A 12,786-nucleotide genomic window follows, 5' to 3' on the forward strand; every position below is an offset into this window, starting at 1 on the left:
CCCGCGCGCGGTGCGCGGCTCCCTGCCTCGCGGCCGGGTTGCTCCGGCCTAGGGCCGCAGCCTGTCTCTGACTGCCCGGCCGTCAGGTCCAACTGACCTCGGGGTCCTGGGCTCTTTCCGTCAGTGTCGGGCGAGGTGGGGGTCGGGGGACACTGGGTTAGGCCCAGGGGAGAGATGTGGCGGCGCGCAGGAGCCAGGGCGGCCTGAGACTGAGAAGAGAGAGAGACGCGTGGGGGATGGGATGGGAAGGGACAGGAGGACCGCGGGGCGGCCTCGGGTGGGGGCCAGAAACTAGAGGCCCGGCAGGTAGAGAACTGAGTATAGGAGGCGAGAACGAAATGGAATGTCTTCTGAGTGTCGCTGATAAAGATGTCGTGCTGCGGGGAAGCTTGACAAGCTGGACACACGGGTCTGGGGGCAGCCCACCTAACACAGACACTCACTATACTTGGCATCTTTCCACTTGCTGTGGGAGGTCTGGAAGTGAGGGAGCTGTTGGTTGTTTCCATCCCTTTTCTTTCAACTTCACCTTTTGTTGACTGGCAAAATTGTAATGAGTGCTGGCTAGGCAAACCACAGAAGTACACACAGGGTTCTGTGTATAAATGTGCATAAAAACAGGGAGACATAGTGATAGGTTCAGATGAGAACTAGGTCAAAGGAGGAATCAGTGTTTTTATTTTTAAATTTATGACGAAAATCAGTTCTGAGCAGGACTTTGAACTAGAGAGGGGTTTTAAACTGGAGTTCATTGATGGATAGAATTAGAAGGATCCTTTCACTAGAAGAAGGATAAAATGACATCATTATTTTTATTGACTGCTAACTGAAACTTATTGTTTCTTTCAGTTACGAATGTGGACAACAAGCCAGAGTAGCATTAGCAACTCCTATGACTTTGTCATCAATAAAAATTACGGATATTTTTGTATCCTGTTTACAGTTGCAGATAGCTCAGAATGTCACTTATGGTTATCACTTCTTGGAATTTCTGGTGTTACTAGACCCGCCGTTAGACATTGTTATTTAATGTAATAATAAGGCTGTACATATATTATTACCATATTAGTTTGTTGTTTTGCTAATATTTCCATATAATTGGTTTCCCTTGTAATGACATGTATTTAAATATGCATTTAAAAGAAATCTGAGAAAGGGACCATAGGCTTCACCAAACTGCTAGTGAGGTCCATGCACAAAAAGATTAAGAACTCCTGAAATACTCTGGGAGGCCAAGGCGGGCAGATCATTGAGGTCAAGAGATCGAGACCATCCTGGCCAACATGGTGAAACCCCATCTCTACTAAAAATACAAAAATTAGCTGGGTGTGGTTGCCCATGGCTGTAATCCCAGCTACTTGGGAGGCTGAGGCAAGAGAATCACTTGAGCCAGGGAGGTGGATGTTGCAGTGAGCCGAGATCACGCCACTGCACTCCAGCCTGGCAACAGAGCGAGACTCGTCTCAAAAAACAAAACAAAACAAAAAAACTCTTGAAATAGAAATAAGGTTTTTTGGATTTATAAGTCTACTTAGAAGAACTGTTTTTTTTTTTTTTTTTGGTTGTAAGTTTATTCAATGCAAAAGAATCCTCTCCAATTTTACTGAGGTGGCTGACCACGTCCACGACCAAATCCGTCTCTAAACTGGAATTCAGCTGCTGACCCAGCCCCAGCCTCAGCTTTCTTGTCGGCACTAAGTGGCACAGCACTCCATCTGTAGGTATCTCTGTCAGCTTCCCCTCTCGTGAGTCTCGCGGGTCACTCACCCTCCAGACTTTTAGGCCGAGGCCTGCCGGTCTCTGGACGGCTATGGTGTAGGGTGGCAGGTACAATCTCCGGGGGCAGATGAAGGTAATCCCGGAGATACTGGATACCCTCATTGGTAAGGTACCAGTAGAAATGTCTCCAGGCAAAGTGTTCCTTCACGTAGCCTTGAGACTTGAGAGACTGCATGGCCTTCGTGACATGAAGGTTGGGCACGTTCTTGTTTGCCAGCTCTGGGTGCTTAGGCATGTGGACATCCTTCTCGGCCACCATGACTCCCTCCTTAAAAAGGAATTCATAAATGGCAGTCTGGTTCCTTAGAAGAACATTTGAACCATTGAAGGCAGACAGGATGACAGTGTAGACGAAAGAGAATTTCATAATCAGGGAGATAAAAGATTTGGATGGGATCAGGGTAGTCTTTTTATTTGGTTTTGAGACGGAGTCTGGCTCTTTTGCCTAGGCTGGAGTTCAGTGGCATGATCTCCGCTCACTGCAACCTCAGCTTCCTGGGTTCAAGCGATTCTTGTGCCTCAGCTTCCTGAGTAGCTGGGACTACAGGCGCCAGCCACCACGCCTGGATAATTTTTATATTTTTAGTAGAGTTAAGGTTTCACAACGGTTGGTCAGGCTGGTCTCAAAGTCCTGACCTCAGGTGATCTGCCTGCCTCGGACTCCCAAAGTGCTGGGATTACTGATGTGAGCCACCGCTTCCTGCCCAGAGTAGTCATTTTGAAAGAATAGACCATAGATATTTCATTCAGGGTAATGGGGAATGAACAAAATAATCGGAAGAAGAAAGAGAAGTGAATATGTTGGCCTTTAAATTTTTGTATTAAGGCACCTCCCCAGTTCCAAGGGATTGCAGCTCTGTAAGCTCTAGTGTAAGCCTGAGAAAATAAATTTTACTGTTTGCTGGTTTTCTTTAAATCATGGATGTGGAATTTTTTTTTTTTTTTTTCTGAGACGGAGTCTCGCTCTGTCGCCCAGGCTGGAGTGCAGTGGCGCGATCTCAGCTCACTGCAAGCTCTGCCTACTGGGTTCATGCCATTCTCCTGCCTCAGCCTCCCGAGTAGCTGGGACTACAGGCGCCTGCCACCACGCCCGGCTAATTTTTTTGTATATTTAGTAGAGACAGGGTTTCACCGTTTTAGCCAGGATGGTCTCAATCTCCTGACCTCATGATCCGGCCACCTCTGCCTCCCAAAGTGCTGGGATTACAGGCGTGAGCCACCGTGCCTGGCCTTTTTTTTTTTTTTTTTTTTTTTGAGACGGAGTTTCACTCTTGTTGCCCAGGCTGGAGTGCAATGATGTGAGCTCGGCTCACTGCAACCTCCACTTCCTGGGTTCAAGCAATTCTCCTGCTTCAGCCTCCTGAGAAGCTGGGATTACAGGAGTGCACCACCATGCCCAGCTACTTTTTATATTTTTAGTAGAGACAGGGTTTCGCCATATTGGCCAGGCTGGTCTCAAACTCCTGACTTTGTGATCAGCCTGCCTCGGCCTCCCAAAGTGCTGGGATTACAGGCATGAGCCACCGCGCCCGTCCCTAATTTTTCTATCTTTAAATGAAAAACAGTAGACTCTCTCTTGAAATAAATTTTTCGGGCCAGGCATGGTGCTCATGCCTGTAATCCCAGCACTTTGGGAAGCTGAGGTGGGTGGATCACCAGAGGTCAGGAGTTCGAGACCAGCCTGGCCAACATGGTGAAACCCTGTCTCTACTAAAAATACAAAAATTAGCCTGATGTAGTGGCAGGCACGTGTAATCCCAGCTACTTGGGAGGCTGAGGCAGGAGAATTGCTTGAACCCAGGTGGCGGATGTTGCAGAGAGCTGAGATTGCACCATTGCACTCCAGCCTGGGCTACAAGAACGAAACTCCATTAAAAAAAAAAAAAAAAAAAAAAAAAAGTCCGGGCATGGTGGCTCACGCCTGTCATCCCAGCACTTTGGGAGGCAGAAGTGGGTGGATCACGAGGTCGGGAGTTCAAAACCAACCTGGCCAAGATGGTGAAACCCCGTCTCTACTAAAACTACAAAAATTAGCCAGGTGCCATGGCAGTCGCCTGTAATCCCAGCTACTTGGGAGGCTCAGTCCGGAGAATTGCTTGAACCTGGGCGGCAGAGGTTGCAATGAGCCGAGATCGCGCCACTGCACTTCAGCCTGGGAGACAGTGTGAGACTCCGCCTCAAAAAAAAAAACAAAAACCCAAAAGACATTTTTCTCTTGCTATTACCTTTATTTTCATATGCGATAGAAAGTAAACATACTATAGAGTTGAAAAGTTGGTAAGTCATTTTCTTGAAATTCCATTTCAGATTCTTATTTGCTTCATTTTGGCATTAGCCTTCTCACTTACAAATCTCTCTTAACATTTTCTTCAGACTGTATGTGGCTTGAAATTTTTACCTGTTTGTAGACGACCTGGCAACATCTTGTAGGAGATTTTTTTTCCCCTTTAAAATAATAGCAATAATAGAAAACCACTACAGTATGCTTTTTCTGGAAAAAATGAAGGGGAGTATGAAAAGGTGAAGAAAACTATTTTATGAAGCAGATGATTGGTACTGGAACAGTTTATGTTGAGTTGAACACACCATGTTGCAAGTCACTGCCTCGGAGAGATCTTCCGTGTCACTTTCTGTGTCCTTACATCGCTCTCTTTGTCATTCTTTGTCCTCTTTCCCTTTATTTACTTTTTAGCATGCTTCTATCTGGTGTTATGTCACTTGTACGTATATTTATTGAGTATTTTAATCTTTTTCTTTCCTCCTTGAATGTCAGCTTCATGACAATACTTTGTCTTCACTGCTGTTCCAGAATAGTGGATGGCACACAATAGGTGCTCACTAAATACTTGCTGAATAAATAAGTGAATGAATTAGTTTAGAGGAGCTAAGTATTTTCTAAGAATAAAGGACATCCATTTAAAATATTGCAAATAGTATTATACATACTGGGTTGAATTTCATCTTATATTTTTCATCTTACTTTTTTTTTTTTTTTTTTTGAGATGGAGTCTTGCTGTCGCCCAGGCTGGAGTGCAGTGGCACGATGTCGGCTCACTGCAACCTCCGCCTCCCAGGTTCAAGTGATTCTCCTGTCTCAGCCTCTCTAGTAGCTGGGACTACAGGTGCTGCCACCATGCCTGGCTAATTTTCGTATTTTTAGTAGAAACGGGGTTTCAACCATGTTGGTCAGGCTGGCCTCGAACCTCCTGACCTCAAGTGATCTGCCCGCCTTGGCCCCCCAGAGTGCTAGGATTACAGACATGAGCCACCGCGCCTGGCCGTCTTACATTTTTTAAAAGACAAAAAATTATTTCCCAGCACTGTGTTGCGCTTTTGTGAGCATTTGGTTTCATATGGGGACTAATCATTCTTAGTACATGCTACCATGTAGGTTTGATTATTCTTCATTTTGTATGATGTAATAAAAGGGAGAGTCTGTAGGTGAAGTTCTTGTTTTGCTGAGGTTCTTTTACCTTTTACTGTGTGATCCTAGGTTGTTTTATTTCTTTTCATTCTTCTTCCTTCTTTTTTTTTGAAACAAGGTCTTGCTGCATTGCCCAGGCTGGACTTGAACTCCTGGACTCAGGTGATCCTCCTGCCTCAGCCTTACCAAGTAGCTGGGACTATAGGTCGGCACCACTACGCCTGGCATTGTTTCTTTTTCTGTTCTTTTTCTTCTTTTTGAGAGGGAGTCTTACTCTGTCTCCCAGGCTAGAGTGCAGTGGTGTGATCTTGGCTCACTGAAACCTCTGCCTCCCGGGTTCCAGCGATTCTCCTGCCTCAGTCTCCCTCCTGGGCTGGGACTACAGGCGGGTGCCATGATGGCAGGCTAATTTTTGTATTTTTTAGTAGAGACGGGGTTTCACCATATTGGCCAGGCTGGTCTTGAACTCCTGACCTCATGATCTGCCCGCCTTGGCCTCCCAAAGTGCTGGGATTACAGGCCGCACCCAGCTGCATTGTTTCTTAATTGCTCTCTTATTCAGTATGTTGAGGGCCACAAATTTGCTTCTGTCAAAATGAAAGCAAAGGAGCTCTAGAAAGGGGTATTGGTGCTAGAATTAGCATTGAATTATAATCAGTGTAACTGATTAGTAATCAAGGAAGTGAAAGCCAAAATAAGTGAAAATGTATCAGATTGATACTTCAGATTGATAAAAAATCTAATGTTTTTCACCTCAGATTGATAAAATTTTCATGTCTGGGCTGGGTGCAGTGGCTTACGTCTGTAATCCCAGCACTTTGGGAGGCCGAGATGGGCGGATCATCTGAGGTCATGAGTTCGAGACCAGGCTGGCCAACATGGCAAAACCTCGTCTCTACTAAAAATAAAAAATTAGCCAGGTGTGGTGGCGCATGTCTGTAATCCCAGCTACTTGGGAGGCTGAGGCAGGAGAATCCCTTGAACCCGGGAGGCGGAGCTTGCAGTGAGCCGAGATCGCGCCACTGCACTCCAGCCAGGGCGACAGAGCCAGACTCCTTTTTTCGAGGCGGAGTCTGGCTCTGTCGCCCTGGCTGGAGTGCAGTGGCGCGATCTCGGCTCACCGCAAGCTCCGCCTCCCGGGTTGACACCATTCTCCTGCCTCAGCCTCCAGAGTATCTGGGACTACAGGCGCCTGCTCCCACGCCTGGCTAATTTTTTGTATTTTTAGTAGAGGCGGGGTTTCACCGTGTTAGCCAGGATAGTCTCGATATCCTGACCTCGTGTTCTGCCCACCTCGGCCTCCTCCCAAAGTGCTGGGATTACAAGTGTGAGCCACCGCGCCCGGCCAAAAAAAAAATTTCATGTCTGGCGATATCAAATGTTGGTGAAGATGTAGCAAAAATGGTAATTTTGAAACTACTGGCCAGATGTGGTAGCTCATGCCTATAATTTTAGCACTTTTGGAGATTGAGGGCCACTTGAGTCCTTGAACCCGGGAGTTCAAGACCAGCCTGGGCCACAAAGTGAGACCCCTGTCTCTATTAAAAAAGAAAAAATTTATAAAAAAAAAAAAAAAAAAAGAAACTGCTACCGGTTACTGTTGGGAGGAGAAAAAAAACTGTTGGTTGAGTGTAAACTGGTATAGCTGCTTTTGGAGACAGTATTTGCAGCCCTTAGTAAAGTTGAAAATAGGCATACTCTATAATTTCACGTCTATAAGGGAATACAAATGGGAGGTAGTGGCAAAGGGGATGATCTGTATAATTTATTTATTTATTTATTTTTGAGACGGAGTTTTGCTCTTGTTGCCCAGGCTGGAGTGCAAATGCGGGATCTCGGCTCACTGCAATCTCCGCCTTCCGGGTTCCAGCGTTTCTCCTGCCTCAGCTTCCTGAGCAGCTGGGATTATAGGCATGCGCCACTATGCCAGGCTAATTTTTATTTTATTTTATTTTATTTTATTTTTTTAGGCGGAGTCTCGCCCTGTTGCTCAGGCTGGAGTGCAGTGGCGCAATCTTGGCTCACTGCAAGCTCTGCCTCCCGGGTTCACGCCATTCTCCTGCCTCAGCCTCCCAAGTAGCTGGGACTACAGGTGCCCGCCACCATGCCCAGCTAATTTTTTGTATATTTAGTAGAGACGGGGTTTCACTGTGTTAGCCAGAATGGTCTCGATCTCCTGACCTTGTGATCCACCTGCCTCGGCCTCCCAAAGTGCTGGGATTACAGGCGTGAGCCACCGCGCCCAGCCCGTTATCTATAATTTCTTTTGAGGATATCTATAATTTTTTTTGAGACTAGACACTACTGTGACAATTAACAGTTAATTCTGGGAGGCAGAATATACATGCTAAATTATTCTTTGTATCTTTCCCTATTTTCTGCTGTTCGTTTTGTTTTTTTCTTTTTGTTTGTTTTTTGAGACAGAGTCTTGCTCTGTGGTCCAGGCTGGAGTGCAGTGGCGCCATCTCAAGTCACTGCAACTTCCCCCTCCTGGGTTCAAGAGATTCTCCTGCCTCAGCCTCCTGAGTAACTGGTACTATGGGCACGTGCCACCACACCTGGCTAATTTTTTGTATTTTTAGTAGAGATGGGGTTTCACCATGTTGGCAAGCCTGGTCTTGAACTCCTGACCTAAAGTGATCCGCCTGCCTCGGCCTCCCAAAGGGCTGGGATTACAGGCATGAGCCACTGTACCCGGCAGGCTTTGTTTTTTTGTAATCCATAACTTTTAAATATTGTTTTTGCAACTCTTTGAAAAATTGTAAGCCTACAGAAGAGTGGTTCAGTAAACATTCATATACCCTTCACCTAGATTTGCTGTTAACATTTTGCCATGTTTACTTTACATATAGAAGATGCACATTTTACTTTGGGAATCCAAGATGGTCAGATTACTTGAGCCTAGGAATTTGAATTTTGAGACAAGGTCTTGCTCTGTTGTCTAGGCTGGAGTTCAGTTGCGCTATCAGGGATCATTGCAGCCTCGACCTCCTGGGCTCAAGCTGTCCTCCCACTTCAGTCTCCTGAGTAGATTGGGATGTGCTACCACACCCGGTTAATTAATTTTAATTTTTATTTTTTGAGATGGAGTTTCACTCTTGTCGCCCAGGCTGGAGTACAATGGCACAATCTCAGCTCATCGCAGTTTCTGCCTTCTGATTCTCCTGCCTCAGCCTCCTGAGTAGCTGGGATTACAGGCATGTGTCACCATGCCCAGCTAATTTTGTATTTTTAGTAGAGATGGGGTTTCACCATGTTGATCAGGCTGGTCTTGAACTCCTGACCTCAGGTGAACTGCCCGCTTCGGCCTTCCAAAGTGCTGGGATTACAGGGGTGAGCTACCATGCCTGACCAATTAAAAAAAAATTTTTTTATTGGGGAGACAGGATCTCCCTATGTTCCCCAGGCTGGTCTCAAACTCCTGGGCTCAAGCAATCCTCCCACCTTGACTTCCCAAATCTTTGGGATTACAGGTGTGAGCCACTATGCCTAGCTGCTAGACTTTAAAATAAACTTTATTCGGCCAGGCACAGTGGCTCACACCTGTGATCCCTGCATTTTGGGAGACCGAGGTGGGTGGATCACCTGAGGTCAGGAGTTTGAGACCAGCCTGGCCAACATGATGAAATCCCATCTCTACTAAAAATACAAAAAATTAGCTGGGCGTGGTGGCTCACACCTGTAATCCCAGCTACTCAGGAGGCTGAGGCAGGAGAATCTCTTGAACCCAGGAGGCTGGGGTTGCAATGAGCCGAGATCATGCCACTGCACTCCAGCTTGGGCAACAAGGACAAAACTCTATCTCAAAAAAAAAAAACAACAAACAAACAAAACCCCCCCCAAAAACAAGAACTTTATTCTACTGGGGCTTTCTTAGCCACCGTCAGAATGTTGTCACTTCTCACTTTACGCAGCTGGCTCCACTGAGGGTTTGTGAGCTGGTCTCCAGTGATGGCACATAGTTCTTATTACCTTACATGGTAACACTACCTGATCATGGCATTCTGGAAATTGTGACAATATGTACTGATCTTTTGTTGGTGCAACTAACAATACAAAACTTGCTGCTCTGTAAATGTATGCTTCAGTTTAATTAGTTTATTTGGAATAATTACCCCTAATATTGGTTTCTTTTTTTTGTTTTCGAGACAAGGTCTTGGTCTGTCATGCAGGCTGGAGTGCAGTGGCGCTATCACAGCTCACTGCAGCCTCCACCTCTGCCTCAGTCTTCTGAGTTGCTGGGACCACAGGCACATGACACCATGCTTGGCTAACTTTTGTATTTTGTATTTTATTTTTGTTTGACCAGACGAGTTTTAAATACAAGTTTTGTATTTTTTGTAGAGGTGCCCACACTGGTCTTGAACTCCTGAGTTCAAGTAGTTCATCTGCCTCGGCCTCCCAAAGTACTGGGATTGCAGGCATGAGCCACTGCGCCCAGCTACTTGTAATGTTTGTAGATAGTTTAATAGCGAAAGTAGGTACATTCCAGTGATAAGACATTCAGTTTATTATTTTTTCCTTTTTCCTTTTTTTTTTCTTTAGGAGTAAGTGTACTGGAGAGAGTTGGTTATACATTCTAGGAATCTCAAAGGTAAAGTATGATTTAAAAATAATTTTTTAAGATAATTATTTTTTTAAGTTTGCATACAGCTACAGTTTTTAATTTTTATATAAGTGGAATCCTTTTTTCTTAAGACATATTCTCACTCTGTTGTCAGAGTGCAGTGGTGCCATCATAGCTCACTGCAGCCTCAAACTCCTGGCCTGAACAGAGCGATCCTCCTGCCTCAGCCTCCTGAGTAGCTGGGAATACAGGAGCATGCTACTTTGCCCAGCTGAGTCCTTCTTATTTGCTTTGGACAGACTAGTACTTGAAAAAATAATTTTCAAATGTTTAGTTGAGTATTTTTTTTTCCTTCAACTTTTTGGAGGCTGTTTTTTTGTCATACATATTTCCTTCTCTGGAGTTAATTTTCTGTTAAGCAAGAAGGATTTCAGTTACGTATTTTTTACACTTGAACTGCCTAAACTTGTGCTTGCATAGAATTATTTTCAACTTTAACTCCTTAAGTAATCCTTTTCAAGATATTTTAGTTTTTGTTCTTGTTGTTTGTTTTTTTTTTTTTTGAGTTGGAGTCTCGTTCTGTCGCCCAGGCTGGAGTGCAGTGGCGCCATCTCGGCTCACTGAACCTCAGCCTCCCTAGTAGCTGGGATTACAGGTGCTACCACACCCTGCTAACTTTTTGTATTTTTAGTAGAGACAAGGCTTCACCATGTTGGCTAGGCTGGTCTTGAGCTCCTGACCTCTGGTGATCCACCTGCCTCAGCCTTCCGCAGTGCTGGGATTACAGGCATGAGCCACTGTGCCTGGCTTTTTTTTTGAGACAGAGTCTCGCTCTGTTGCCCAGGCTGGAGTACAGTGGCGTGATCTCTGCTTACTGCAACCTCTGCCTTCCAGGTTCAGGTGATTCTCCTGCCTCAGCCTCCCTGGTAGCTGGGATTACAGGTGCCTGCCACCATGTCCGGCTAATTTTTTTTATTTTTAGTAGAGACGGGGTTTTACCATGTTGGCCAGGCTGGTCTTGAACTCCTGCTCTCAAGTGATCTGCCCGTCTTGGCCTCTGGAAGTGCTGGGATAGGCGTAAGCCACCATGCCTGGGCAGATGTTTTAATTTGTAAAGGAACTAGGACCAACAATTTTTTTACTGTATACACATTTTAGAATAAGTTTTAGGCACCTAGCTGTTTGATTTCTGGTAACTAAGATTATAGTCAGTTTAACTTTACTGCTGGCCAGGCATGGTGGCTCATCTCTGTAATCCTAGCACTTTGGGAGGCCGAGGTGGGTGAATCACTTGAGGTCAGGAGTTTGAGTCCAGCCTGGGCAACATGGAGAAACCCCGTCTCTACTAAAAATAAAAAAATTAGCTGGGCATGGTGGCGCACACCTGTAGTCCCAGCTACTTGGGAGGCTGAGGCAGGAGAATTGCTTGAACCTGGGAGGCAGAGTGTGCAGTGAGCTGAGATTGTGCCCCTGCACTCCAGCCTCGGTGACAGAGCTAGAGTCTGTCTCAAAAAAACAAAAACAAAAGGATCTTTCCTTCTTTATGCTTACCTATATTTTCTAACTTTTCTGGATATGTTTCAATATGTATTATGATTTTGTAAAAACATTTCAGAAGGGTGGTTATTTTTTGTTTCAAAGCTGAAACCCAGTTTAAAACTGTGTAATACAGTGGTCAGAGGAAGTGGTGAATATCTTGATACTTCAGTTTCTAATATTTAATATATATATAAGTGAATGGTTGAGGCCGGGTGCAGTGGCTCACGCCTGTAATCCCAGCACTTTGGGAGGCTGAGGTGGGTGGATCACCTGAGGTCAGGAGTTTGAGACCAGCGTGACCAACATGGAGAAACCCCGTTTCTAGTAAAAGTAGAAAATTAGCCAGGTGTAGTGGCACATGCCTGTAATCCCAGCTGAGGCAGGAGGCTGAGGCAGGAGAATCGCTTGAACCTGGGAGTGGGAGGCAGAGGTTGCGATGAGCCGAGATCGTGCCATTGCACTCCAGCCTGGGCAACAAGAGTGAAACTCCATCTCAAAAAAAAAATAAAATAAAATAATGGTTGAGTAAAGGACTTAACAGACTTCATAGGGGTTTCTATAATTTTTTTTTTTGAGTTTGAAGATGAACCAGATACCTGATAAATGCTTGTGTCTGAAAGAAGGAGCATAAAAGTATAATTTAATTCTAATACTCTTTGTGTATGTGGCCAAAATTATGTTTTTATATACCTTTTTTGTAAGCCATTTAAAAAATATAGGCTTTAAATATACTCTTGTAAGTGTATAAACAGATACTGTCTGTTTGTTAATCTAAGATGTCTGTCCGAAAAGGTGCTTGCTTGGTCTTGCTCCCTTATAATGCCGGTACACCCACGCTGGAGACTAGTAGAAAGCATGTTGTCAGACGTGTTTAGTTCTTTTTTTTTCCTTACCAATTTATGTGTTGTTATTTATTTTCTGTGAATCTTTGGAAGGATTAAACCCACATGGTTTTTCTATCAGAAAAAAGACAAAACAAAATTAGTCAAGGCATATTAGCCTTTTTCCTTTTTCCTAGGATCAGAGTGTAGTATTATCCCACCAGACAATCTTAATTTTAACAAATACTTACATTTTTTGGACTTAGATTAACTTTTTTAAAATTTTTTATTTTTTGAGACGGACTCTTGCTCTGTTTCCCAGGCTGGAGTGCAGTGACCTGATCTTGGCTCACTGCAACCTCTGCCTCCCGGGTTCAAGCGATTCTCCTGCCTCAGCCTCCCAAGTAGCTGGGATTACAGGCACCCACCACCACACCCGGCTAATTTTTGTATTTTTAGTAGAGACATTGTTTCATCGTGTTAGCCATGCTAGTCTTGAACTCCTGACCTCAAGTGATCCACCTACCTCGAGTGCTGGGCTTACCCACCGCACCTGGCCCTCCTTTCACTTTCTAATGCAGAATTCTAATCTATCCCTTTGTTTTACTTGTGTTATTTATATTTACTTACTTCCATTATCTTGACTACTTTACAAA

General features: G+C 44.8%; 2 protein-coding genes across 14 annotated transcripts in view; one reads left to right on the forward strand and one right to left on the reverse strand.

The window, feature by feature from the left end:
• Positions 1-12,786, forward strand: part of GAPVD1 (GTPase activating protein and VPS9 domains 1) — a 111,611-nt gene that overhangs the window by 424 nt on the left and 98,401 nt on the right. For 6 of the 13 annotated variants that reach the window (XM_054502310.2, XM_054502304.1, XM_054502312.2 and 3 more), the window contains exon 2: positions 9,749-9,797. The exons of the other annotated variants lie outside the window; for them this stretch is intronic. The gene's annotated coding sequence lies outside the window, so the exon portion shown is untranslated. The remainder of the gene's footprint in view (positions 1-9,748; positions 9,798-12,786) is intronic. 13 annotated transcript variants of the gene reach the window in all.
• LOC129043548 (small ribosomal subunit protein eS10-like) lies at positions 1,706-2,146 on the reverse strand. Its single transcript, XM_063650139.1, has one exon. The coding sequence runs from the start codon at positions 2,144-2,146 to the stop codon at positions 1,760-1,762; it is 387 nt and encodes a 128-aa protein (XP_063506209.1). The 3' UTR covers positions 1,706-1,759.

This window comes from Pongo pygmaeus, chromosome 13 (genome assembly GCF_028885625.2).
Source record: "Pongo pygmaeus isolate AG05252 chromosome 13, NHGRI_mPonPyg2-v2.0_pri, whole genome shotgun sequence".
NCBI classification, from domain to species: Eukaryota; Metazoa; Chordata; class Mammalia; order Primates; family Hominidae; genus Pongo; species Pongo pygmaeus.

Excerpts from the sequence above, each read along its gene's own strand:
- LOC129043548 (XM_063650139.1), bottom strand. The coding sequence starts at position 2,146 with ATGAAATTCTCTTTCGTCTACACTGTCATCCTGTCTGCCTTCAATGGT.